The sequence below is a fragment of the Coccinella septempunctata genome, chromosome 5 (assembly GCF_907165205.1).
Source record: "Coccinella septempunctata chromosome 5, icCocSept1.1, whole genome shotgun sequence".
Lineage (NCBI taxonomy): Eukaryota > Metazoa > Arthropoda > Insecta > Coleoptera > Coccinellidae > Coccinella > Coccinella septempunctata.
The window spans coordinates 39,136,637-39,163,872 of NC_058193.1; the positions used below are offsets into that span (position 1 = coordinate 39,136,637).

A 27,236-nucleotide genomic window follows, 5' to 3' on the forward strand; every position below is an offset into this window, starting at 1 on the left:
TTCCCCTTTTGGGAGGATCGATACAGGACCTTCTGTAATATTGGGGACCCCATGGCTCGCAGCAAGAGCAACAATTCATTTTACAAGGATTTAGAAGCGATTTTCTGAGGAAACAAATTTTTTCCACTAACAATTTTTGGCAGGAGCATGATAGATAAAATCATAATCATAGATTAATCTATGATAATACTCAAGGTGACAAGTTTCCAGGGGTATATCACACTGATCGTTTTTTAATATCTCTATGATCACTCAATATTATCATTGAATCTGACGTTTGTGAAAGTTCCAGTAGGTAAATTTTCCAAATTTTCGTACATTTCGGTTATTCCAAAATCGGCAGTTTTCATGGACCGAAGACGAAAATGCGCCCTTACAAAACTAAAAACCTTGCTCAACTTGTTGAACGAAGATAATGATCTTCAACAATGCGGAACAGGGGACGCTGGAAATTTCGGAAGATACAGAACGACTTCCCGCGAAAAATATCCAACATGTCCTGCTATGGCTCGAAAATGTCCACCTAGGAGAGAAAATGTTCCCTTCGAATCAACGTTGCGAAAAAAAAATTATCCTCTGGTGCCATATCGCGAGAAACCCTATGAAAAATGTTTTCAAATCCATGAATGTTCACCTAATACTACTCTTTGTTTCAAGTCGGCTGTGCCACGAGAATATGACCAGTCCAATAGTTACAGAGTTTCTAGGTCCTCACCAATTAGAGGTGGAAGATGTCCTTACACCCAAAGAAAATCCCCAAAATTATATCTGATCAGTACTGATGATCCAGAACAAATGGAAACTGCAGTTTGTAGAGCCAACCGACCTTTGAGAAAACTGCAACACAATGCTATCCCACCACCGAGATGTTGTCAGTCCAGGGAGTTGAGAGGTGGTTTGATGTATCGAGGTTGTGACTGTGATAAAACCAACGGTTTGCAAGACAGGTGCCTGAGATTCTGCTGCCTTAGGAACCCCAAATGTAAGACCAGACCTGCAACCTGTTATCTCAGTCGATTTTCTGGGGGAAAACATCTTCCTGACATAACCACACGGGTTAGTTCCGACCCTACATATGTAGATTTCCATGACGCAGATTATGATTGTCCATTATACGAGTACGAGGATCATAGAATCGATCCACCAGCCTTCCATGAAGATCTAGACGATACATTCATTCCTAACTACCCCGATTATGAGATTGTAAACCCTCGAAAAGTACTCTGCCGGTCTTTCCCGACTTGCAGTCGTATTCCAGAAGAACCTCCCTCGCAAGATATCAGAATGTTCACCTGTTGTCGTAGAGAACCTAAAGTCTTGAAGATTCCAGAAGTCATTTACGAATCGCACAACGATGCCTGTAGGTTTGAACCGACTAAAGTTTGCGTTTTTTGTCCACTGAGTTATATGGAAAGTCCTCATGATGAATGTGACGAGTGGTAGGATAAGAAAAAAAAAACATTGAGTCTTAGTTTAAGCAGAAGTACATTGTGTATCGAAAACTATCATTTCAATAAATTCGCATTCCATAAAGAAACAAACTATAAGGACAAGGGTGGGCACGGACTTCCCCAGGTCAATACTACAATCATTTCGAGATGATTCGATCTTTAATAATGAGTTTGACATGCTCTACACTGTGGAGGCGAATATTCAATGTAACAACCATCGTTGTTGCCATATGTTTGGGTGTCACCATCACAAGTACAATTGTCTTCGTAGGGACAAACACATTTGGGTGGTGAAGGTGAATTTGTCTCATAACAAGGTGGACAAGGCTCGCAGGGCTCAGGACAGGGCACTGCGGGACAGCATGGCTCAGGGCAAGGCACCGAAGGACAGCATGGCTCAAGTGAACAAGGTTCTGGGCAAGGTAGACATGGCTCAGGTGATGGGACGCATGGTTCAGGACAGGGTTGACAACAGCAAGCGGCCTCACATGTTATAGGACAACACTGACAATCGTTTTCGCATTTGTTCCGACAGCAACACGAACATCGACAACGGCATTGACATGGTATGGTTTGATAGCACGGCATGCAAGGGTACATAGGTGGTCCACACATACAACAAGTGTAAGTGATGGTTTTCTTCTTCCCGTACCTCACGCTTAAATGTTTCCCGCACGAAAATTTGCTGCAGTGACAAGAGGCCGGTTGTGTCCTGCATTTTGGGTTGTTTATGCAGCAATATCGCAAGCAGCGATCTTGAAGCCCATTCTTCTTGTCACAATCGCATCCTCTGTATAGTTTCCCCCCGCGTAATTCGACCGATTTAGAGCAACTCAGGGCTTTGCCACGATTTCTGGTCACTAAACAGCTATCAGAAGAGCATCGAGGTATACAAATAGTATTGCAACCAAAGCATAAGTTTCCTACTGGACTTTTCTTGCACGTCTTCCTACAACAAGTTGGCGAATACTGAATGCATTTTCGACGACAACAACAGCAAGGGTGGCAACATGTATATTTACACATTTTGGGACATGGGTAACACAGAGGAAAACATGGCTTGCAACCACAGCTACATCCACAACGTTTAGGTTTACAACATTTGGATGACCTACAATACTTTGATGTGGTACATAGGCAACACGGATTGCAACATGAACATTTTGAAATACACCTAGTTGACGAGGGACAGCAGATAGAAGTGCAACTGTCTGGAAACGGACCACAAGAACTTGTGCTACAACAAGAGGCTTTCTGACAGCAATTTTTCATCAGAAAACACTTGCATTTTGGAGGACCACATGGTAAGAACGCCCCCATCGGACAACATGGTGTACAAGGATATGGCTTCACGTGGCAAGGGGGGCTACATTGCAATTTCTCGGAGAGTTTCTTCAGAGTTTTCATCAAGCATTTTCTTTGTTTAGAGACGTCGCAGCTTTTTCCCATCACAAGAATTTTCTATTCAAAAAGCAGCCAAGATAACAACAAAAATTTAGAAAAAACTTAGGTTGACACAAAGAAAATTGATGACAGTAATCACCTCATCAAAATCCATCGATAAGATGAAAATTATCGATTCAATTTTGGTCATCCATTTTCTGCTACAGAAATATCATCGATTCTGCGATATATTAAAATAAATCGCCAAAGCGAGGTGATTTCATTTCCATTCCGGTGAAAAACTTTTCTTGTTAATCCGATACAGTTCAAATATACTTGGATTGGAAATAGTACACCAATATGTCGTCTTATATAGTAGCACGAGCGCTAACCCCAGGTAGATCAGTAATTTTCAGCTTGGAAATTCTCCCTTATTTCATAGGTTATATAAATACCCAATTTTCAGCTCTTCGCCGTGTAGTCCATAAATTACTATTAGCCGATCTCACATGCCTACAAAATACAAACCGTAGTGCCGTCGTTGCTTGTACAGTTCCATATAACCAGAGAAGGTTTTATGCTGAAAAGAAAGTCTTTGAACGTAATAAGCCACATTGTAATATAGGAACGATTGGTCATGTGGATCACGGAAAAACAACCCTCACAGCTGCTATTACCAAAGTTTTAGCTGATCAGAAATTGGCTCTGGCTAAGAAATACGCAGACATTGATAATGCACCGGAAGAAAAAGCTAGGGGTAAAAAATAGAAGAAGGTATTTGTTACAGGTATTTTAAATGAGAACCTTCTAGGTATCACAATCAACGTTGCCCATGTGGAGTACCAAACTGAGAGTAGGCATTATGGACACACAGATTGTCCCGGCCATGCTGATTATATCAAGAATATGATCACTGGAGCTGCTCAAATGGATGGAGCCATTCTTGTAGTAGCAGCAACTGATGGTATTATGCCACAGACAAGAGAGCATTTATTATTGGCTAAACAAATAGGTCAGCATCAGGGTTAAGCCAGGGTTTCATGAGGAGTTCTAATAAATATGGTTTTAGGTGTTGAGCATTTAGTAGTATTCATTAACAAAGTTGATGCGGGTGATAAGGAAATGGTAGAGCTTGTCGAGATGGAAATTAGGGAACTCCTCACAGAAATGGGATTTAATGGGGATACAATCCCTATTGTAGCAGGTTCTGCATTGTGTGCTTTGGAAGATAAAAATCCTGAAATTGGAAAGGATGCTATACTTCAGTTATTGAAGGAGGTTGATGCTAATATTCCCACACCTATAAGAGAACTTGATAAACCATTCTTGTTACCTGTAGAACACACATACTCTATCCCTGGTCGAGGAACTGTTGTTACTGGGCGCTTAGAAAGGGGGGTCGTGAAAAAGGTAAGTGAATTTTGAACTTTTTGGATTTCATTTGCATTTCTGAACTTTCTAGGGAATGGAGTGTGAATTTGTTGGTTACAACAAGAGAATTAAGAGTGTTGTTACTGGAATTGAAATGTTCCATCAAATTTTGGAAGAAGCTCAAGCGGGAGATCAGTTGGGAGCTCTGGTTAGAGGTATCAAAAGAGAAGATGTTAAAAGAGGTACAAAAATCATTTTTAATCTCTCGTGATACATCAAATTCACCTTTTTTTTTTCAGGTATGGTTATGGCCAAACCTGGAACAGTGAAAAGTCATGACAATGTAGAAACCCAAGTGTATATTCTAAGTAAGGAGGAGGGAGGTAGAGCGAGACCAATCACAAATTACACTCAGTTGCAAATGTTTTGTCGGACTTGGGACACAGCATGCCAAGTTTTAGTACCTGATAAGGAAATGGTCATGCCTGGAGAAGATTCAAGGTACGAAAAACCTCTGAATTAAATAATCAAGATTATGGCCATTAAGGAACTTTGTGACTATGATGATCAAATTTTTCCAGGTTACAGTTGAAAATGTTGAAACCTATGGTTATTGAATCGGGACAAAGATTTACCTTGAGAGATGGGGCCCAAACGTTAGGTACTGGAGTAGTTACCAAAGTTCTCGCTGACATGAAGAAACAAGAGAGAGACCTGTTGATGGAGGGAAGGAAAGCAAGAGAAAAGAGGTTAACAGCTGAGGGCAGCAAGTGAATCTTCGAAAAAAGTTGCGATTTTGTTTATCGCATTTATGAACTGCGAGTTTAAGTAATTCAACTAAGATTTAGTTTGGAATCATTCTTGACAAAGTTGTTAGATTAAGGTATTTTATAATCTGATCTGTATATTCTATACTACTTTAGATCCTGGTGAAAATAAAAAAGAACTAAATGGAACATCGTAACATGAAAAAATTCAATAAAGCATTTCATATTTACTCTTTTTGACTCAACTGTACCTTGAATACCTAGTTCATTTCTATCTCAGATTTTCTTAACCTCACTACTCACAAACTGTCAAAATCGTTTGTTGCCATTGGTTACAGTACAATGAACTGTCAAAATAGTACAGTAACCAATAGCAATAGAAAAATATTTGTCACCCACATTGTTTTGAAACCACTGGAATATGTCAATAAAACAGAAAGCAAGTATGAAAAAATTATTTATTTGAAAATAACCTATGCCTATTCATTCTTCTCAGCACAACTAATTACATGTCCCGTTCATTAAACGACATTCATTTACTCTCTGTTAACAGTATTATTTAACAAATTTAGATAAATAAGCACTCGCTTCGCTCATTCAGTACAGGTTGAAAATAAAAATAGTTAAAGAAAAAAATTTAAGGTATATCACTTGGATAAAAACAACCCGCTCATAGGTCTTCATCGTCTTCAGGAAGGGCCGTTTCTTGAGCTTCCTTCAGATCTTTCTCGATTTGTTGTTGCCATTGGGGATCCATGGTGACCTCTGGGGGTACCAAAGCGGGTGAAGCTACGAAGTCGAGGTTGGAATCTCCAATGAGTTTTCTGGCCAACCACAAGAAGGGTTTCTCGAAGTTGTAGTTTGATTTAGCGGAGATATCGTAGTACTGTAAAAGATATATCACAATTCAGTTACACAAATGAGCTAAAAATGGCGGGAATATCTCACCTGAAGATTCTTCTTCCTGTGGAATACGATGCTCTTGGCTTTGACTTTTCTATCCTTAATATCAACTTTGTTACCACACAAAACAATTGGGATATTTTCACACACTCTGATCAAATCACGATGCCAGTTAGGTACATTCTTGTAAGTAACTCTCGATGTAACATCGAACATAATTATGGCACATTGTCCTTGGATGTAGTATCCATCACGAAGACCACCAAACTTTTCCTGACCAGCTGTATCCCATACATTGAAACGAATGGGGCCTCTTGTAGTGTGGAACACCAGAGGATGCACTTCCACACCAAGGGTGGCTACATACTTTTTCTCGAATTCACCAGTCAAGTGACGCTTTACGAAGGTTGTCTTTCCAGTACCACCATCTCCGACTAGAACGCATTTAAAAGTGGGCATCTCTTGTTCCGCTGCCATTTTTGGAATTTAATCGTATATCTGAAACAGAAAAAGCGTGAGATGTTTCTGGAAACTTCTAACCTCCATTTATAATGTAATTCTGGGATAGAATAAAACTCTTGGTTTTGGACGAATTATTATTACAAACACCCTTAAATAACTGTGAAATACTTTTCGGAAGTTTTAAACGATATCGTTTATACGTTAGCACTCTTCAAACGAATACAAATTTTAAAACCGATAGAAATGTCGAATCGTATCATGGGAATTTGGAAATATCATACCGACTTCAGGAATATTTTTATATGAAAATAATTGAGAAACTGTAAAAATAACGAAACACTTAGATTTAGCATTGCAAGCTGAACTTACCCTTAAAACTTATACCTTTAACAAACAGTGATGAACGTGAAAATGACTGATAGCTCTGGCAAAGTCTACAAGTCGTTAGAGCTCACAATGGCGTTCTCTCCGAAATGGGCGGCAAACTTGAGATGATAAAAGGGTTGAGCTTGAAAATTCATCAATGTACCGAATTTCTAATTTTATTGTATTTTCAACATACTCTAGTTTAGTAGGAGTATCAACCAAAACATAAAATTTAAACAGTTATAAGTAGAAATTGGAAAAATCCTCAAAAAACTGAAAATAAAATTGTCACATGACCTCTGACGTCAAAATAATTGTTGGATCATGCGTGTTGCCTTCGCAGCACTGCAGTTCAGTTCAGTTTATCGATTTGTCAGTTCGATGGTGTTGAGTTCTGTCGTTAGATTCTAGGCTCGGTGTCGTTCATTTAAACGTATTGAATGGGATTTTTTTATGAAATAAAAGTTTTTTGTGGTGTGTGATTGAAGCCGGTCTAAAATGACGAAAGATAGATTGGCAGCTTTGGTTGCGGTAAGCAGTTCTGATCTTGCATTAGAATATCTAGCCCACTCAGTCTCCTTCAAAAATCATCATCAATTCGATACTATTTAGAAAGGTTGAAAATATTAGGATGAGATGTCAACCGAAAATTCACATCAAAATATCTTGAGTAAAATTTTATCAAATCGAATCCAGTTCGAAAATTGGGATTCAATCAAATCTAAGCTGGGCTAAAATAATGGATCAATGTTAGGTTAGGTGAATGATAGATTTGTCATAAATGACAATACCCCACCCCTTTAAATGTTTTGAAATGACCTGAAAACTGAAATTTCGAAAAAATTAAAATTGTCTCTTTGCAGGCCCAAAGCGACGACGACGATGTGGGCCCAGATGATGTTGCTGTCAATGTTGAGGGGAGGGATGGTTTTATGGATGCATTTTTTGCCGAGGTGAGTAATTTTGATCTAATCAATCTTAATGATCAACAAGTTCGAAAAAGGGTTGTACAGTTTCCCGTTCCTTGAGCGCCCCCACAACCATGATCAACAGTTTATTGAAAGTTAAATGGAGCATGGAAATTTGGTGATAATATTCTAATTTATTTCTGGAGCTATGCATTTGTCAGTTTGCAGTAGGTTGAATCAAGGCAACAGATAAGCCTGAAAAATTGAGATAATGGCAAGTTATTGGACTCTGAAGACCATTTAGTGACATCTTGGTGGTGCAAGAAGAAGGCTGAAAGAAACTGAACATATTGCATTGATTCCTTACGAAATTCCTATTGGAATATTCTTATATAATTTTTTCTTATCTGTTACTTAATTTCATTTCATGATAAATAAAGAATATGGATTCAGTATCTCCAAATTTATTTCTTACAAAAGTATTTTGAATACCACATTCAGATTTTTAAATTAGATTCCCAACAGGTTCAACTAAGATTTGACTCAATTTCTCAAGTTGTGTCATTTTGTTTTCATGAAAGAAAAAATAAATATTTTTGGATAAGTAGTGTATAAAATAATCAAGTTATCCATACTGATTAACAACTTGTTTCTCCCGTTAATAACTAATCGTGTAGAGATGAGTCTTTATCACTGATGTTTTCTTATCTCTACGAATTTTCCTGTTTGCAAAGTGCGATCTAATGAGCTCATTCGTTTCCTATCATTGTTCGCATGCTAATATTTTTTTTTGAACCTCGAGGTGGACTGAAATCCAGATTGTAACCTTTGAAAATAACGATTGTCTCATCCCGTTGCCGTTTTGTACGGGGGTCATACGAAAATGCATAGTCTACAGAGAAAATTGCCAGAAATATATGAAAAATGAATAAGAACCCAAGGAAATTGAATTTATAAATCAGGGGTGTACGCTGATTCATACGAAGATATTCTGAATGTAATAGGTGATCTGTGAATCCCCGCTGCAGAAAGAAGTGGGCATTTTTTTCAAAAATTTAGCTCTTTCGGATTAATGTCGGTACATTCTTATCACATAACCTTTCATCGTATAAAAAACCACTCAAGGCTTAAAAAATATGGATTTGTCCATAGCAATTATTCCGCAATTCTTGGCGCTCATTCAATTGCTTCGACTTAAAACAGGAAAAGCGTTATTTTCCGATGTACAACACTGCTACTGCATGATTGTGTAAAAAGGTGAAATTTTCAACGCGCTCCCATCTCTCCTAGATATTATATTCGACCTTACATGTTCAAGGAAACGTATCAATATGATGTATTGTTATATAAATAGATCTTTCTTTGAATCGCTCGGAATGAAATGAATGTATGGTTTACTACCAAAGTTAAGACATTTTTCCAAAGGATCTCTGTATTTCGAGATACATACATGATACAAAATGATACTTGAGAGCCAAGTACTAGTTTTCATCTTAATCAGATGTGTATTTTTGGAAATATTGGGAAGATACCAAGAGAATCATCATTTCTTGCTCGATTCCAAAGATTCGTCTCGGGAAATAATTACGTTCGCGATGGGAGAAACTCGGAGTTTCCATCAGGGAGAAGCCACTCCAGGAGCTGGAGCTCCTAATGGAAATTCCCATGGTTAACCGATCCGGAATAATAAACCGTAATAATTCCTGCGAGAGACAATACGAAAGCTATTCTGTATTCTCGTGGAGCACCTCCCCGAGTTCTCTTTCTCATCCTTCGACGTCGACCTACATCGGAATCGTTTTATGGGACATGAATCATTTCACGTTCCTAGCTGAGCTCCCAGACTCCGAGTCGAAATCCTGCAAGAATAAATCGCTCTTGGAGGCGGCTGCGACTGGCGCCTCCTAATGCACAAGCACGACGAAATAAGATCATCCAATAATCGATGGGATGTTTCAATCATTCTCCCGTAAAAATTACAGCGGGAAAAAATTACTTTGCTTCGGAAAAATTCGTCTTTAAGTAGACCATGGAATGTTGAAGGTCGATATTCTGTGGCTAAACGTGATTCTTAGCTTCTGCTGTACCGTTTTCAAAGTAAACTGTTGATTTAGCTTTCTACATTAAAATTGTAAGCGACTTATAGAGGTCATTTATTTATTATTGGAACCTATTTGAGAAATGGGGAGAAAATAGCAGACAGATTGTGGAGAAGCTTTCATTAAATATTGCCTGAGGAAATGGTTGAAGATGTTTAAAATCAGAGTCGTCTTCTTGGTCGACCAAGCTCTTAATCAACATTTTTTTCGCATTTCGAATGGTTCCATCACTTAAATACAAATAATTTGATGTATTTTTATATACAGGGTGTTTATCAATGATGCGGATGTGATTCCTTGTCAGAAAACACCTCATCCTTGATAAAATTCAAAGCCAAGTGGTATTTCTTCGAAACTTTCGGTCCAAGCACTTAAAAATTTAGGTTTTCAGCAAATTTACATATTGCAGGAAGTTTTGTTGGATTTAAGGGTTGGTAACTTCCAAAAACACCCACTAAACAACATTTAGCAAATGACTTTATTGTTTAGTTTGGAATAATGAGGGACTATTAGTAACGTTTCGACGAAATATCTCTTGCCCTTTCAATTTTTTCAAAGACTAGATGAGTTTATATTTGGGACCCCTCATATATGTGAAGGGGTGCATTTTTTCCCCCGTTTCTTCGTAAAATTTTAATATTTTCAGTCATCACTGTGTAGTAGTAATAGGTACATTTGATCTCCTCAAAGTTGAGACACTTTGGTACTAATGATTTCATTAAGGCCCGGTACTTTCACCTTCGAATAAATTTTATTCACTGTCAATAACTATCTGTCAGATAATTTCCTATCTGAAGGATATCTCATTTCGGTGCTTTCAGATGAAATTTTTTGACGAATAACAATTCTATGAAAACACGGTATACTACTTTTCACTGATTAATGTAAAATAAGAGACCGCATTGTAGGAATTGTCATAATTCCAACTAGAAAGCAAATATTTCGTGAAAAATCACACAAAGAATAACCATATATCCAGAATCTAAAAAATTCAACCAATAATGACGTACCGACATTCGATCTATGACAAATAAACTCTTATTATTAAGTTTCAATGACAGATTTATTCGATGATTAGCACATCTGAAACAGAAAAGACAACATTTTTACTTATCCTAAGAATAAGACTTATCTATCGAATAAATTTAGTTATTCGCTGGTGAAAGTACCGGGCCTAAATGCTTCAACAATCATCATCCTCACTATTGTTGTTTTTCAGGTGGAAGAGATACGGGACATGATAGATAAAATACAGGCAAATGTAGAGGAAGTGAAGAAAAAACATAGTTCAATACTATCGGCACCCCAGAGCGATGAAAGTAAGTGTTATCCATTTATTTCCAGTTTATCACTTTCGAGGAATATTTGGCGCAAAATGGCGAATGCCCGCGTTTCGTTTCCATCGACACCATCAGTAATTATCGGTGGTTTATCGTCGAAAATTCATTATCTGGGAAGTTATCGAATTATGAGTGTTTTTCGAGTATCGAGATTCTACGTTACGCTAGACTATCTCATGTTCCTATTGCTTCGATGTTTGCTTTGTTATAACGACTGGTTCGCATGTTGGACGACATTATAGTGATTCTTGCGAGCTGAACAATTGTTTATCCCGTTTTTTTTTCAGATTATCTCATTGAATATTTAACTCTCGGTTTATCTGATCGTGTTTTAACGATGGATTTTTATGTTTTCACGAAAAAATCTCGATAATCGGAGGTTCCCGTTCAACCTTCAACCGATTAAACGTGTTGGGTTCGATTAATTGAATCTGATATTCGCAATAATTCAATTATTAGCGAATGAACGTGGGCGGCAGATCGATATCTGAACGCTGAAAACGCGTTTATTTGTCGATCCCTCGGATAAAATTCGCGTGGAATGTTTGGATTTGGAAATATCCAAACATATCCAACAACAACAACCCTCGTATATCTACCCACGAGCGTCGACGTATGTCCCCGTGCTGACAGATCGGTATGGTAATAGGGACACTCGTCGCTAAATAGGGTAATAACTCAAGTTTACCGTCCGAACGAAAGGCGGGATTATGTTTTCGATCGAAACCGGCAGTAAAACGGGAAACTATTGGTTGTAGAATCCTCCAGTTTCGCAAAATTGTCCCATACGGATATTGAATGTACTCGAACATCGTCGAGGACACAGATATGAAAACAATAACTGCTGAAAATCGATACTCTCAAAAATTGACCTCGGAAAAAGATGGGGTCATTTAAAAATTCATCAAGGCCAAACGGTTGCACCGAGGTCGATGAAATTTCGATATTAATTACTCTAAGAGAAGGCGGTTCAGAATATGTGTCACTTTCAGGTCTACGAAGATTTTTCTGAGAGATACGCCACATGAAAGTTGACCTTGATTCCTAAAAAGATGGGTTCAGTTAAAAAATCGTGAAGACCGAACGGTGGCACTGAGATCTATGAAATTTCGAGATTTATTACTAGAAGAGTTGCTCTTTTAGAATATGTATTACATTTAGATCTACGATGATTTTTCTGGGAGATACGCGACTCGAAATGTGACCTTCGAAAAATTCCTAAAAAGATGGGTTCAGTTAAAAAATCGTCAAGATCAAACGATGGCACTTAGGTCCATGAGATTTGTAGATTTATTACTTGAAGAGTTGCTCTTTCGGGATATGTATCTCATTTAGATCTACGATGATTATTCTGGGAGATACGCCCAGATAAATTTGACTGATAATCGAAGAGTCAACGCAACTCGAATGATCTACGCATTCTAACAATCCAAAGATACAAAGATGTGTCGGGCGGATCCGGGCAATAATTTACCATATCTAACTAGACCGAATCGGATCCGAAATCGAATCAGCATCCGGTATATTTGCAATTGTAATCCGGGACACCCCCACGTCCCTCCCTCACCCCCGTTCTCACCGCAGAGAAAATTAAATCCTCGAACGTGGGATCCGGTCGCTGAATTAGTCCGGCGGCGTTAACGCATCGAACGACTGACTTCGTGAAAATTTCTGCCGTGGTCGGCGTTTTTATTCAGACTGCTCTTGGAGGGCCTTCGAGGGGCTCTGGTCGAGGACGAGGAGGGTTCACTAGGGCGGATAAAAAATTATAAGGCAATTTTTCATCCGAGCGTTTCTGGAGACGTCGATCCGCTCGAGGATGAATGAAAATTTCCACCTCTCGTCCGTTTGAAGGGGTGGCCTTTTCAGGCGAGAGGAAAAAGCGACCTTTTAAATGGACGAATATTTGTTCGATGGCAGTCAATCTGAAGGCGTTTCGTTGGAGAGCGAATTTTTTTATCGGTTTGGATTTGGGTCTAATAGGTTGATTCCACAAACGTTGCGAATTTGATGTGAGGGAAGGTTTGTTGTTGTTGGAAGGAAGCTGGTATCCCAAAAATACAGCTATGGATAGATGCGTCATGATTGTGAGCCTTCCTTATGAGGCAATACTCTGCCAGGCCATTGCCAGAGCTATGGAAGCTATGGAGCTATGAGAACATGCCCAACTAAAGCACTTGGAGATCATTATTATTATTATTTTAACCGGGGTCGTTGAGGCTCGGTTAGCCTTGCGAGAATTGCGATCATGTTGATCTTTTTCTATCTACCCTACTCATTCGTAGAAACCCCATTCGACACTGAAATGGAGCAACAGTGTGACATTCAAAGTCAACTCAGAACAGTTCGAAGAAAACCCTCGATGAAACACAAAGGCTAGCCTATGTTTGCACCGCCCATTTCGGGCATTTGGCTAGACATCTAGGAAAGTCTTGCAATGATGTCATGTTGAGTATTCCCAAGTGGGCATCTCTGAAGAATGCGCTGCATCCAGGCCTTCACAATCTCGCCTGCAAGCTTCCGTATAGAAGTCCACGTGTGGGAAGTGTGTTCGTCCTCGGTTTTAGAAACCCAAGAAGGTCGTCGAAGGTGTTAATAAAACCGACAACATCCTCAGGGGCCTTGGCCGTTACCTCGTGAGTATCCAGGACAGGTTTCCCCATATGAATGGTTCTTAGGCCAGCCAACTCTGAACGTTTGCATACCATGTGTTCAGCTGTTTCTGCTTCTGATCCACAGAGCCTACGAATCTCATTTGCTGACTTTACCATACGGTACAGATGATATTTGTTCCGACAGTGCCCTGTCAGCAGTTCCACCATCACCCGAAGCTCAGCTCGTGACAGCTTCAGCAGTTTTTTGGTGAGTCGGTGAAATCATCACGAATTTCTTCGACTGAGTGAGTCCTGGAGTGTTTCTCCAGAGGGTTGTTCTGTTGTTCAAGGCCCATTGTCGGACCGCTGCCGTATATTGTAATATTCCAAGCCCACAGGAAGGTTCAGGTCCAGCAGGTGTTAACCGTGATGCTCTTTTTGCAAGTTCATCGGCATTTTCATTTTCTTCAACACCACAATGCCCTGTTGCCCATAGTAGAGCCACTTAACTGCCTCTGGCCAGTTGCTTTATGGTATTACGGCATTCCCATGTCAGCAGAGATCCCTGCAGTGTGATTCCAGGGACGTAAACGTGGCCTGGATGTCAATGGTGATATAGATATGCGCCCCTTTGAAGTTCATTTTAAGATACTCCCCAGGTCACCAAGGATGTTGGGATGTACAAGGCTTTATGTTTGTGATAGGTAGCTTGAGACTCTTCTTGGCATTCAACTGTCTTATATTGGTATTTTCAAGTCCACAGAAGGGCTCAGGTCCAGCAGGTGTTAACCTTGATGCTCTTTTTGCAAGTTCATCGACATTTTCATTTCTTTCAACACCACAATGCCCTGGTGCCCATAGTAGAGTCACTTTATTGCCTCTAGCCAGTTGCTTTATGGTTTTACGGCATTCCCACGTCAGCAGAGATCCCTGGCAGTGTGATGGGGATCATTATCGATCTCACACCATGAGGCCCACCTAGAATCTCCAGGGTTTTGGGAGATTTAGGAATGAAAGGGCCTCTGGCCTACTCTTCTAGATGTAACATCGAACTTTCGTGTATTTTTCCTTCCTCTCGAGGTATGTCACTTTCCTCGATCGGGTTTTTCCTCTTCTTCGGGTCTCATCATCGAAACCAATAAACCAAAAGAGCCTCGCTCGGAACTTACCCGACCGCCCCTTCATTAGTCCGCGTTATAATTAAACTCGGGGAAAACGGCAAGGTTCCAATTAACTCTCGAAGTTCAAGAACCGTCTCGCCGACGGAAAATAAACGGTGCCAAAGCATGGACGAAAATCGGCGGAAAAACCTTAGAGTTGCGTCTTTACGCCGCCAGAAGAGATAGTGGCAAACTTCGGAATTACCTCCGAAAAGGGAGGGGGTGGAGATTCCCCCTCCAAAAGGCGCAAAAAGGGTCGGGGGAAACCTTTCCTAACTTTCCCGTGAATCGAACCCCGTCCGTTTTATTACTTCAACCTATATCTGGGCTAGAGTTGCGAGGCTTCGTGAAACTGTTACTCCCTAACTGCAGCTGGTCCTGAATTCCTCGATATTATAGTAAAAACGATAATAGATTGATACTAAGGTTCAATTTTCCCGAAAAATCTTCGAAATATTCTCACTTTGGCCTTTCCAAATCAAAATTTGAAGAAACTAATGAGAGAAATGCATGAAAATCATTCATACCAAGGGCGTACCCAGGATTTCAGCAAGAGGGGGGCAGCTCATACCTGAGAAGATGGTCGGTCGGATATATTGAAACAAAAAATCATCAAAATTGACTAGATATATATATTAATTTAACAGTAATCTTTTCGGACTTCCAACACTTTGCGCAGAGTAGGTAACACGTTTTTATTTCCCACTTGCCAGGAAAATTAACGTTTATTTTATTTTCAAGGGGGGGGCAGCTGCCCCTACCTGGGTACGCCCATGATTCATACTACCGAGCATCGAAGTGCTCGACTGGCTTGGTGCAGAGAACGATGAAAATAGGACTGTGAATGGAATAACATTATCGTAAGCGTGAATACAGTTCCTATTTGGGCATGGTAGCCCTGCAAGAGTGAGAATCATTCATAAGGTCTCTCAGCTTCTAATTACTGATAATTTACCCTTTAGAATTCGTCGCTTTGAATCTGGGACACTCAGTATAGAGCGTTTTTATCTTAAATAACAACATTCAGGCCCATTTTCAATTCAAAAACCATGGAAAAAGTACTCTCAGTTGTTTCTAATAGAAAGTGTTCACTTAAAATGCACATCCCTTACCAAGAGGCTCCACTCTTTTTAAAATCCGTTATAAAACACGAAAATTACAAGGTGTCGACCATGGTTTACTGGATAACAGCATTTCAATGTTATCAATGAACATTTGACTCCATGTTGCTTCAGGAAATGTTCATTTTCTCCATTTTCTGGGGGAAAAAGACAGCCCATCTCTAATCAGGACGCCGAGAGGAAAGGTCTAAAATCGCCGGCTATCGATTTTACCATAAAAGTCGACGGATTCCGCAGGGACCTGTATCATAGGATTCCCGCCGTCTCGGGATAGGCTAAAGCGAGACCGGCGCATCCGCCATTTAGCGCCCAGCCGAGAGATTACCTGTGTTAATGAATTTCCCATACTGGGGTGGAAATCAGACGCCCCGGATTAACGGGGCGCGTTATTAGACGATGGGGGATGAATAAAAGATCGGGAAATATTGAAAATGACGCGAGATGGTGGATTCGAGGAAATCCGGACAGGATCTTGTGAGATCCTTCGGTATTTTCGAAGTTTGAAGCGTAAGTTTGGGAGGTTGGAGATGAAATACGTGCTGTGGGTTGTTTTAGGGTCTATTATTCTTCCTAGTTCTTCTCCAGCAACATTAGTTAATTATTAAACGTTATTTTAGAGCCGAATACCAATTTCGAACTGGTTTGGATCTGTATTTTTCAGAATATTCAATATATTTTCCACCAAAACAATATGGGCTTCACACATTTATAGGACTGGAAGAAGAACTTTCATAAAGTTGTAGATTTGGCAGTGATAAGAAGGGCTCTGATGGGGTACAAAAGGTCCCAATAATATAACAAATCGTAAAGCTGCACCCATAACTCTAGGGATGTTAATTAGGCCAGACTTCCCATGTTACACTCGTTACATTCTTGGAGTTTGGAGCAGAATGGAGAACGGGCGAAACGGAAAAGGCAAACAAAGAACCGTAGGTCGGAACACGAGACTGGATATTTCATAAAACACGTCGTTATCGAATTTGCATCGTTCAGCTTTCCGACGTTCTGTTCTCTTCACGCCCATTAAACCTCGAAATTATTCATGCCGAAAGGGAAGTTTCGGATGCGAGCAAACTAACGACCATATCTCTCTGATGGGAGAGAAGTTCGCGAAACAAACGAGCCATCGAAACATAAATTCGTTTCCGGTCTGATGCGACAATCGTAGGAAACTGGGGCAATTAAGGAAAGGGCGACCTTTCGACGAGGCTACCTGATGCTCGGGAAGAGGCTCGAAACCTTGGGGTTTGATTCGTGTCCGGAAGTTTTGGAATCGTCTTGAAACGGGGTAGGTTGGAGCTCGCTGTGTGTATTCGAAGTTTGGAGCTGCTTGAGGAGAAGAATCAACAAACTCCAGTAGCCTTCAAGGGATGATGGGTAACACCAACTTCGTCTCGAACTGCGAGAGAATATTGGCAACTTCATGGGAGGTGGCAGCGTTATCTTCCTTCATCGTTGACTGACCAAATAAATGAGCACGTTCTTCCAGGTGGTTTCACTTGGAAAACCTCGTTGGAGAAGATGCAACTGAGATGTTTACGATTGGTTAAAGTTCGTTTGCCTGCGTTTAAGCTTCAATGATTTGTTTTTCCAAAGTAGACATTTTTAAGCTTCAGATTCGTATAACTTACAAAAGATTAAAATAGTCACTTCAGTCTTCAGCCGTGTATATAAGAAGGTCTTGAAGAAAGCAAACTAAATGATCAATAGAGCTGACTAGAGGATTCTCAAGCTGCCTCTCACTATGATAGATGAAGCCTTGTACATTTCAACATCCTTAAGTGGCCTGGAGAGTATATCAAATTGAACCTCAAAGGGGCGCATATCTATGTCACTACGGACAGCCAGGTCACGTTGGAATCACACTGCCAGAGATCTCTGTTGACATGGGAATGCTGTAATACCATAAAGCAACTGGCCAGAGGCAATGAAGTGACTATTATGGGCACCAGGGCATTGTGGTGTTGAAGGAAATGAAAATGCCGATGAACTTGCAAAAAGGGCATCAAGGTTAACTTCTGCTGGACCTGAACTTTCCTGTGGGGTTGGAATATAACAATATACGCCAGCGGTCCGACAATGGGACTTGAACAACAGAACAACCCTCTGGAGAAACACTCCTGGACTCACTCAGTCGAAGAAATTCGTGATGATTTCACCGACCTACACTAGAAAGCTGCTGAAGCTGTCACGAGCTGAGCATCGGGTGGTGGTGGAACTGCTGACGGGGTACTGTCGGAACAAATATCATCTGTACCGTATGGTAAAGTCAGCAAATGAGATTCGTAGGCTCTGTGGATCAGAAGCAGAAACAGTTGAACACATGGTATGCAAACGTTCAGAGTTGGCTGGCCTAAGAACCATTCATATGGGGAAACCTGTCCTGGATACTCACGAGGTAACGGCCAAGGCCCCTGAGGATGTTGTCGGTTTTATTAACACCTTCGACGACCTTCTTGGGTTTCTAAAACCGAGGACGAACACACTTCCCACACGTGGACTTCTATACGGAAGCTTGCAGGCGAGATTGTGAAGGCCTGGATGCAGCGCATTCTTCAGAGATGCCCAGTTGGAAATACCCAACGTAACATCATTGCAAGACTTTCCTAGATCTCTAGCCTATTGCCCAAAATGGGCGGTGCAAACATAGGCTAGCCTTTGTGTTTCATCGAGGGTTTTCTTCGAACTGTTCTGAGTTGCCTTCGAATGCCAGACTGTTGCCCCATAATTGATTACTTCCTTTGAATCATTTCTCGGTCATTCAAGAGACTCTGTAACAAGTAGTTTGGTTAGTCATTTATCATTTGCAATTTTCGAGGTAGGTGGATCATGAATCACTTTATAACACATCGAATCATCGCCTTGAAATACCTTCAGTCTGTGTGGAATCCTCTCGTGTGACGCGGACGTTAAAAATTCGAGTCAAATCCGAATTAGCGGCGCGGCGTCTCTCTGCAATCCCCGTGATTGCTTCGCTTTGAACATCCAAACGAAAAATTTCCCTTAATGGACCGTACGCGTAGGGAAAACGCGGCATTGTCGGAGAGCGTCATATTTTTCACGTCTGCGGGCAAATTGCTTCGTCGGATCTCGTTGATAACCGTGAATTACTTTCTGGAGATAAACTTGTAAACGGGGAACCGCTCCCGTTGCAAGGGGAAGAGCGAGACGGGTGGATGATTTCATTCAGCCGCAAACGAACTCAATTTCCCCCGATGGTATTCTTGTAGGAGTCCCGGTTATGGGGTCTTTATGGGAGGAGAAGCGGCATGAATGCGAGAATGGGTGAATGGGGGCGACCTCTATCGGCAGTCGTTGGAATTTAAATGGGCGATAGTCTTTTTTTCTCCGAAGGACTCCGTTCGAATTGCAAAGGGCTTTGGGTTGAATTTCCTGGACTTTTGGTATGTTATAGTTTTTGACCTACCTGGCAACAGTTCGCTTGGGTTACCTTTTGAGCATCCAGGGTTGGCTTCCTCTTATTTTGGTGCGTTGGCCAGTCAGTTCTGGACACACGAAAAGTATATGTTCAGTTGACTTTCCTATCCTGTACTGAAGTTATTTGTAACGATAGTGTCCCTAAGGTATCATATAGAAATGCACCCTTTTGAAGTTCCTTTCAAGACACATTTAAGCAGCTTGTATCTACAGGGTATATTTCAACAGTAGATTCTTAAGGTCAAAAGAAACACTTTTTTCCCTAACCATTTCTTCCGAATCGACTCGATTTAGAAGATACAGGCTGTTGAAAGACGCTAAAAAAAAATGTTATTTTCAGCTCTAACTTACAGACGGTTTCATCGAATAAAATGAATTTCGGAATATAGTTTCTTATTTATTTGATGAATCTTTTTCGAACACAAGATATCATCCACGTCTTCCAGTTTTTTCATTATGACCATTACGTACCATAAAAATACCAAAAATTCAGAGAACCCAACTCTTTAAACAATTCAAAAATTAAAAAGCATCTGTGAAATTTGACAAATTTGGCACTTTGGCTGAATGCAACTCTGTTTTTAACTTAACTTAAAATGGCTATACCTTTTTATCAGGGCCGAATGAAAAGAAATGGTATAGGAAAAAAGTGTTTCTTTTAACGTCAAGAATCTACTGTTAAAATATTTGTAAGAGTAAAAGATATAACTGAGATGGATGTCTCATGTTGAACTGACAGCTAAATTTGACATTTTCAAAGGGATTACCACAGTTTTTCGTACCTCCTGGCTTGTAAAAACTAGTTCCCATAATTCTGGTGGAAAAGCTGTTTTTCAAGTGACGCATTTGGAAACTCGGCAAAGGTAACGATTGATATTGCAGGATTGGTGGGTCTTTCCACAAATTGTACTCGGCTGGCCGTTGCAGGAGTGATTAAGGGTCGCTTAATTAATCTGTTGCCTATATCACACCGTGTCAGACACAAGAGAACGTTGAAACAACGGCGTCCAAATTGCGTTTCGATCGGGGCGTTTCTTCCACAATGGACACGGAACACGTCGCGCGCTGTGCTTCGCAGGCCTGCAAAGTTACGGTCAATTGGGAAATGTCAAAGTTGGGAATGTAAATTTGCAGATTACGGAACGACCGCTACTCCCATCGCAATTTCGTTGGAGATTGGAAAAGTCGCCGGAAGGCTTTTTGAACGTAATCCAAACTTAATATGGAGTAGTCATGAAAAAAGTTGACGTTTGTTGAATCTGTGGTTTATTATTCTGTCACTGATGAAAAATCATCGCTGCAAGTTATACCATCGAGTCCAGATGATAAAACTTCGTATTGTCGAGATGAATGTTCCTTGTATTTTTGGGCCATACAAAAGCCTTTCAAATAATAAAAGGTTTCTGCGTCGACCCGCCCTTATTGGAAAAACCGCCACTTCGACATTCAGCGTGTGTATCGACCCTTCACTAATGCGGGAGAACGTGAAAACTTGAGGAAAGTGAACCTATATTTCAACGTGTAATAGAGGAGGGTTGATTTAGGAAGGAAATGTTCAACTGGTAGCTACCTGTAACCTTCCTGGTAGGGTGTAATATACTGGAGGAACGGAAGTCTTTGATATGGGTTCACTTGATTATTCACCGATTTATGTTCGACGTGGGTAATGGGAAATCTTCCCAAATTCTGGTATCGAAATCTTGACCTCTCTATTGCGTCTTGCATCTTTCTATCTATCTATTCATCATTAGTTATTTTCTAAGATATTCATCATTCATCAGCTGAGCTTTTATTTCAATACTTCGTGAACAAATAGCGAATATGGAAACACAATCTGAACCTAACATTTGGTTAGGATGCTCTCTTGTCATAATCCTCTATGGATAGATGCTAGGTGAGAATGTCTCTTTCTATATGGCGTCGTTTTGTCTCTACGCCTACTCACAGGTAAATCAAGCGTTTTTGTCTCTTCTATCTTTATTATCTCGGCTCTCATAACCGAGATACGCCCACGAGCTACAATGAACGGGAACCCTGCGGTTTTGGAAACCGGGACTGGGATCAAATTAGCGCCGAGTTAATTTATTCAGAATGCTAATCCCGGATATGGACGGAAGTTATGACTGGATCGGATATTACGCCCATTGTTATGGCCGGGAAAACCGGGAATTTTCGACTGCCGTTGGACGGTTCCCTAGTCTATTGTTCCAGTTTTCCCTAACCTATACTGATACGTGAATTCACCACGTTTCTGGGTTGTCCAATCTCACAGCCCCCGTTGGGTTTCGGAACACCCAACTTTTTGGGAATTTTCCGAAGGTTATCTTTCGAGTCGATTGTCTTCCAGAAAAATCATCGTAAATGTAAAAGTGATACATATTCTGAAAGAGCAACTCTTCTAGTTATAAATCTGAGAATTTCATCCAATTCGGCACAAACGTTCGGTCTTGACGAAGTTTTAACTGAACCCAACTTTTTGGGAAATTTTCGAAGGTCATCTTTCGAGTAGATTAATCTTCCAGGAAAATTATCGTAGATCTAAACGTGATACATATTCTGAAAAAGCAACTCTTCTAGTAATAAATCCGAGAATTTCATCCATTTCAACACAACCGTTCGGTCTTGAGGAAGTTTTAACTGAACCCAATTTTTTGGGACATTTTCGAAGGTCATCTTTCGAGTAGATTAATCTTCCAGGAAAATTATCGTAGATCTAAACGTGATACATATTCTGAAAGAGCAACTCTTCTAGTAATAAATCTGAGAATTTCATCCATTTCGGCACAACTGTTCGGTCTTGACCAATGTTTAACTGAACCCAATTTTTTGGGACATTTTCGAAGGTCATCTTTCGAGTAGATTAATCTTCCAGGAAAATTATCGTAGATCTAAACGTGATACATATTCTGAAAAAGCAACTCTTCTAGTAATAAATCCGAGAATTTCATCCATTTCAACACAACCGTTCGGTCTTGAGGAAGTTTTAACTGAACCCAATTTTTTGGGACATTTTCGAAGGTCATCTTTCGAGTAGATTAATCTTCCAGGAAAATTATCGTAGATCTAAACGTGATACATATTCTGAAAGAGCAACTCTTCTAGTAATAAATCTGAGAATTTCATCCATTTCAACACAACCGTTCGGTCTTGAGGGAGTTTTAACTGAACCCAACTTTTTGGGAAATTTTCGAAGGTCATCTTTCGAGTAGATTAATCTTCCAGGAAAATTATCGTAGATCTAAACGTGATACATATTCTGAAAGAGCAACTCTTCTAGTAATAAATCTGAGAATTTCATCCATTTCGGCACAACTGTTCGGTCTTGACCAATGTTTAACTGAACCCAATTTTTTGGGACATTTTCGAAGGTCATCTTTCGAGTAGATTAATCTTCCAGGAAAATTATCGTAGATCTAAACGTGATACATATTCTGAAAGAGCAACTCTTCTAGTAATAAATCTGAGAATTTCATCCATTTCGGCACAACTGTTCGGTCTTGACCAATGTTTAACTGAACCCAATTTTTTGGGACATTTTCGAAGGTCATCTTTCGAGTAGATTAATCTTCCAGGAAAATTATTGTAGATCTAAACGTGATACATATTCTGAAAGAGCAACTCTTCTAGTAATAAATCTGAGAATTTCATCCATTTCAACACAACCGTTCGGTCTTGAGGAAGTTTTAACTGAACCCAACTTTTTGGGAAATTTTCGAAGGTCATCTTTCGAGTAGATTAATCTTCCAGGAAAATTATCGTAGATCTAAACGTGATACATATTCTGAAAGATCAACTCTTCTAGTTGAAAATCTGAGAATTTCATCCATTTCGCAACAACCGTTCGGTCTTGAGGAAGTTTTAACTGAACCCAACTTTTTGGGAAATTTTCGAAGGTCATCTTTCGAGTAGATTAATCTTCCAGGAAAATTATCGTAGATCTAAACGTGATACATATTCTGAAAGAGCAACTCTTCTTGTTATAAATCTGAGAATTTCATCCATTTCGGCACAACCGTTCGGTCTTGAGGAAGTTTTAACTGAACCCAACTTTTTGGGAAATTTTCGAAGGTCATCTTTCGAGTAGATTAATCTTCCAGGAAAATTATCGTAGATCTAAACGTGATACATATTCTGAAAGAGCAACTCTTCTAGTAATAAATCTGAGAATTTCATCCATTTCGGCACAACTGTTCGGTCTTGACCAATGTTTAACTGAACCCAACTTTTTGGGAAATTTTCGAAGTTCATCTTTCGAGTAGATTAATCTTGCAGGAAAATTAACGTAGATCTAAGTGTGATATATATTCTGAAAGAGCTACTCTTCTAGTTATAAATCTGAGAATTTCATCCATTTCGGCACAACCGTTCGGTCTTTACGAACGTTTAACTGAACCCAATATTTTGGGAAATTTTCGAAGGTCATCTTTCGAGTCATCGAAAGCGTATATTCGCATGGAGACTCGTGAGACTAGAGAGGATAATAAAATAAAAGTTGCGAATACATAAGAAAAACCAAGCAGGAACCCGCTGAGCAAATGTTACATTACAAACACACACTAAATTTTCAGATATCAATGAAAATCAATCCCTGGACATTTCTTCGTATTCCGCACTCTATAAGTCTGCCACGAAAACTGGATCCGAATGGAAATCTGGATTTTCCCGGGCCTCTTCAGCTCGGAAATCGCGGATTAGGTCGGATTTTCCGTCACGTCACTTGGAAAACGTACAATGGGCTTTGTTTCGACGTTGGGAAATTCTGGATAAGATTCACGTGCCTCAAGGGGGGCTGAGATTGTTTCTTCCCTCCGAGGAACGCGATTCATTAGCGTTTTCTTATTGAATTATTCGCATGCACAGAATGCGTGACTCCCTTAGAAACTTGAATGTTTCTTTCGCACGGGAGTATGGAGTTGAACGGGGTTTTAGCGTCGGTTGAGCCGAACTGAAAACTGTGATTAATAATCGATTTTTCTGGGAATGGTGGATAAAAAAACCACGTGAAAATTGGAATTCATAGCTGAATAATTTCTTTTTCCGGATAAATGGGATAAATTGGCTATACGAGCACCATTGTTCGACAATTCCTTCACCCTGCCTCTGTCCTCAAGGTGAAATCAGGCTTACACACTTGAGCTAATAAAGGCTCCTTTCGGGCGGGAAAAGCCATCATACCGAAGGAAACGCCGACTTTTTACCCCGTCAAAGATTACCGCGTTCAAACACCTGTTACGTAGGGATCAAGCGTGAAATCCTCCGGACGTCACTCGTGACGATACAGAGGACCATCCGAGGCACTCCGCAATGTTTGCACGAGCGTCAATTTTCGCCATGATATCGTCTCCATGCACACGACGTCCCCGGGCAGCGTGCGTGGTGCGGCCCGGAGCAAACATTTGATTTGCGGGGGCGCCCGGGCGTCATACGCGGGGGGGTACTGACGTCCGCCGACATGACGAACAACAATGGGCTTATTGGAAAACGTGGGCAACAGGTTCACGGTTTGTATAACCGCCGGTTAACTGGATTAATTAGAAAAAAGGGACACGCTCGTGGCGCGGGGTCGATCGGATTTGAAGACCTTCCGTTTGTCGTGAACGGTAGGGGGGAGGTGTTACGGAGTTCGATGCGGAGAAAGATCCGCGCGATTCTTATGATGGATTTGACGTAACTGGTAACTGGTGTTTGGGCTTGAACTTTTTCGGTGTTTTCAGCATTATTTCGATAAGATCTGAACTGCGCCATCTTCACAGCGTGATTCGTTGAACTCGATATACGAAAGAAAACGCTTTTTAAAAGGAAAGAAAACCGATACTGCACTATTCCCGTTTGCAGAGTCGAGTGGATTGGCGTTGAGGCAGGCTCCCCTTGAGTAGATTGGAATTTCAAATTCTCCCCGATAGACGCGTAGACTGACGGCGTAAAAACACTCGGCGCAAGGATGGATGAAAGGGCTGCTTTATGCAAAGATGTGGAAGACCTCCCAATCTGAATATTTCCTGGGCGATCGCGGTGTATAGAAGGGTGGATGACTGATGGGTTGTTGCGTTGAGCACTCCATCAAATTAGCTACTTGCTGGTGGAGGGATCTTTGCGGATGATGATTGATTGATGAATATTCCGAAAAAATCTAGAAATGTTTCGTTTCGAGTCGTGGAAATTCAGGTGGAGGATTTAGAAAGGGTGTGAATTCACGAAGGTGGATTCTATCCAGTTGGCGCTCAAGAGGACCTTAAATAATATTCTCTATTTATTGTTTTACGAGGGTATATTGAAAAATTCTTGGCCTGCTATAAGACAAAACTCCTCTTAATTGGATACATTTATTACAGCGAACCTGGAACGTCTCTAGATCTTTCAAAAAAAATGTTTCTTCTTGCTCTGTAAACCAGACATCCACAGCTTTTATTACCTCCTCGTTGGAAGAAAATTTACGAACTTTTAAAATTTTTTTCAGTTGAGAAAAGAGATGATAGTAGGATGGAGCAAAATCTGGTGAATAGGAGTGAAGCTAAATCACGATTTTTTTGCATGGCAACATGAAATTTGTGTGCAGAGGCGTTGTCCTGCAAAAACAAAGCACCTTTGGATATCTTTCCGCGTCTTTTCTCTTTAATTTTTCCCCGTAGAGTGGTCAGTAATGTCGAATAGTAATCTCGGGTTAATCTCGGGTTATTGTTCTACCCTTATCCAAAAAATCAATCATGATTACTCCATGGCAATCCCAAAAAACTGAAGCAAAAACTTTTTCCAGCAGATTTTCGGACACGAAACTTCTTAGGTCTTGGAGAACCAGAGTGTCGCCATTCCATCAAATGCTGCTTTTTTTCTGGATCGTAGAAATGTACCCAAGTCTCATCCATAGTAACAATTCGGTTTAAGAAGTCTACAACGAGCACAGATCGAACGCGATGCTTCTATGCTTGCACGCCTCTCTCTCTGATTTTATCGAGATGGAGAAAATCCATGTCGATAATATGTTTTAGCTTCCGTATCCGACATACATCCCGAACGCGGCGGCTGCATTGTCCCGTCCCGTTCCGGAGTCGTATCGGTAAAAAAAAAACATCGCCCGCACACCCGGTGACCTATTTTAGGGGCAAGTTTCGCCGACCCCTGGGTGCACTGATTAATTGCCGACGCCGGCTGAATTTCAAAACGACGGCGTATCCGGGTAAAAGCGAACGTTCAATAAATTAGTATTCCGTATGGGACGGCCGCGCTTTTCCTAAATTTCATTTTGCGGTCCTGGGTATAATGGATCCGATACAGTGGAAGAAATATCGGATTTCTACCAGGGTTGGGAGGGAGGAAGAGGAAATCGATGGAGATTCAGAAAAAACAAGCGGATAATTGATCGATAAAGTAAATTATTATTAGGAGGGGTGTACATGTGTCAGTGGTCAGTTCAAAAAGCGAAAAATGGTTTATCTAACGTCAGAAACCACCAATTAATATGGAGTTTTCATTATAATTCAATTCAATCAGTTCGTCATCTCGGAAAGTCAGAAATATTTTCATTCGTCAAACGAAAAAATTAAATAGAAAAATTTTTTCATCAAAGAACAAATGTTCATTCATGTTATTAACTTTCCGAGGTGAAATGATTCGTTCAATGAATATCTACATGGAAAAATTTCCCGAAAAGTCTCAGCATTAGCTACAATTCGAAATTTGCTGATGTTGAAAAAAGACGTTCGTAAAATGCTGCCATCTTTTCGGAGAACCGTCTACCGGATATCGCCAATTACCTAACTCCACCGGCCTCAACCCTTCCTTAACCTTCCCTGAAAATTTCAAGTTCCTAGCTCTTTTCTTTCGGGAATTTGAGGAATTTTTCTTCGTCGCTGAGTCCAACGCAGAACAGGCGTTT

At 40.4% G+C, this 27,236-nt stretch overlaps 5 protein-coding genes across 7 annotated transcripts in view; 3 read left to right on the forward strand and 2 right to left on the reverse strand.

Annotated features, from left to right (window-relative positions):
• Positions 1-259: 259 nt before the first annotated feature.
• LOC123313684 lies at positions 260-1,556 on the forward strand. Its single transcript, XM_044898658.1, has one exon. It carries the CDS (start codon positions 349-351, stop codon positions 1,441-1,443), a length of 1,095 nt encoding a protein of 364 aa, XP_044754593.1. The 5' UTR covers positions 260-348; the 3' UTR covers positions 1,444-1,556.
• On the reverse strand, positions 1,469-3,000 carry LOC123313683 (keratin-associated protein 9-1-like). Its single transcript, XM_044898657.1, has one exon. The coding sequence runs from the start codon at positions 2,898-2,900 to the stop codon at positions 1,611-1,613; it is 1,290 nt and encodes a 429-aa protein (XP_044754592.1). The 5' UTR covers positions 2,901-3,000; the 3' UTR covers positions 1,469-1,610.
• Positions 3,001-3,068: 68 nt separating this feature from the next.
• LOC123313682 (elongation factor Tu) lies at positions 3,069-5,202 on the forward strand. The gene is made up of 7 exons (XM_044898656.1): positions 3,069-3,231; positions 3,301-3,591; positions 3,646-3,846; positions 3,904-4,244; positions 4,297-4,447; positions 4,505-4,706; positions 4,787-5,202. The coding sequence occupies exons 1-7, from the start codon at positions 3,195-3,197 to the stop codon at positions 4,977-4,979; spliced, it is 1,416 nt and encodes a 471-aa protein (XP_044754591.1). The 5' UTR covers positions 3,069-3,194; the 3' UTR covers positions 4,980-5,202.
• Positions 5,203-5,416: 214 nt separating this feature from the next.
• On the reverse strand, positions 5,417-6,913 carry LOC123313687 (GTP-binding nuclear protein Ran). Its single transcript, XM_044898662.1, has 3 exons — positions 6,707-6,913; positions 5,921-6,373; positions 5,417-5,858 (listed from the first exon to the last, which is right to left on the reverse strand). Exons 2-3 carry the CDS (start codon positions 6,350-6,352, stop codon positions 5,643-5,645), a joined length of 648 nt encoding a protein of 215 aa, XP_044754597.1. The 5' UTR covers positions 6,353-6,373; positions 6,707-6,913; the 3' UTR covers positions 5,417-5,642.
• A 136-nt stretch (positions 6,914-7,049) lies between these two features.
• The window catches only part of LOC123313685 (syntaxin-1A-like), a 32,643-nt gene continuing 12,456 nt past the window's right edge, over positions 7,050-27,236 (forward strand). The window contains exons 1-3 of one of the 3 annotated variants that reach the window (XM_044898659.1): positions 7,050-7,234; positions 7,567-7,656; positions 10,930-11,029. In XM_044898659.1, the coding sequence (XP_044754594.1) occupies positions 7,202-7,234; positions 7,567-7,656; positions 10,930-11,029 (223 nt within the window). In that variant the 5' untranslated portion in view covers positions 7,050-7,201. The remainder of the gene's footprint in view (positions 7,235-7,566; positions 7,657-10,929; positions 11,030-27,236) is intronic. The other 2 variants (XM_044898661.1, XM_044898660.1) reach the window with 2 other exon arrangements.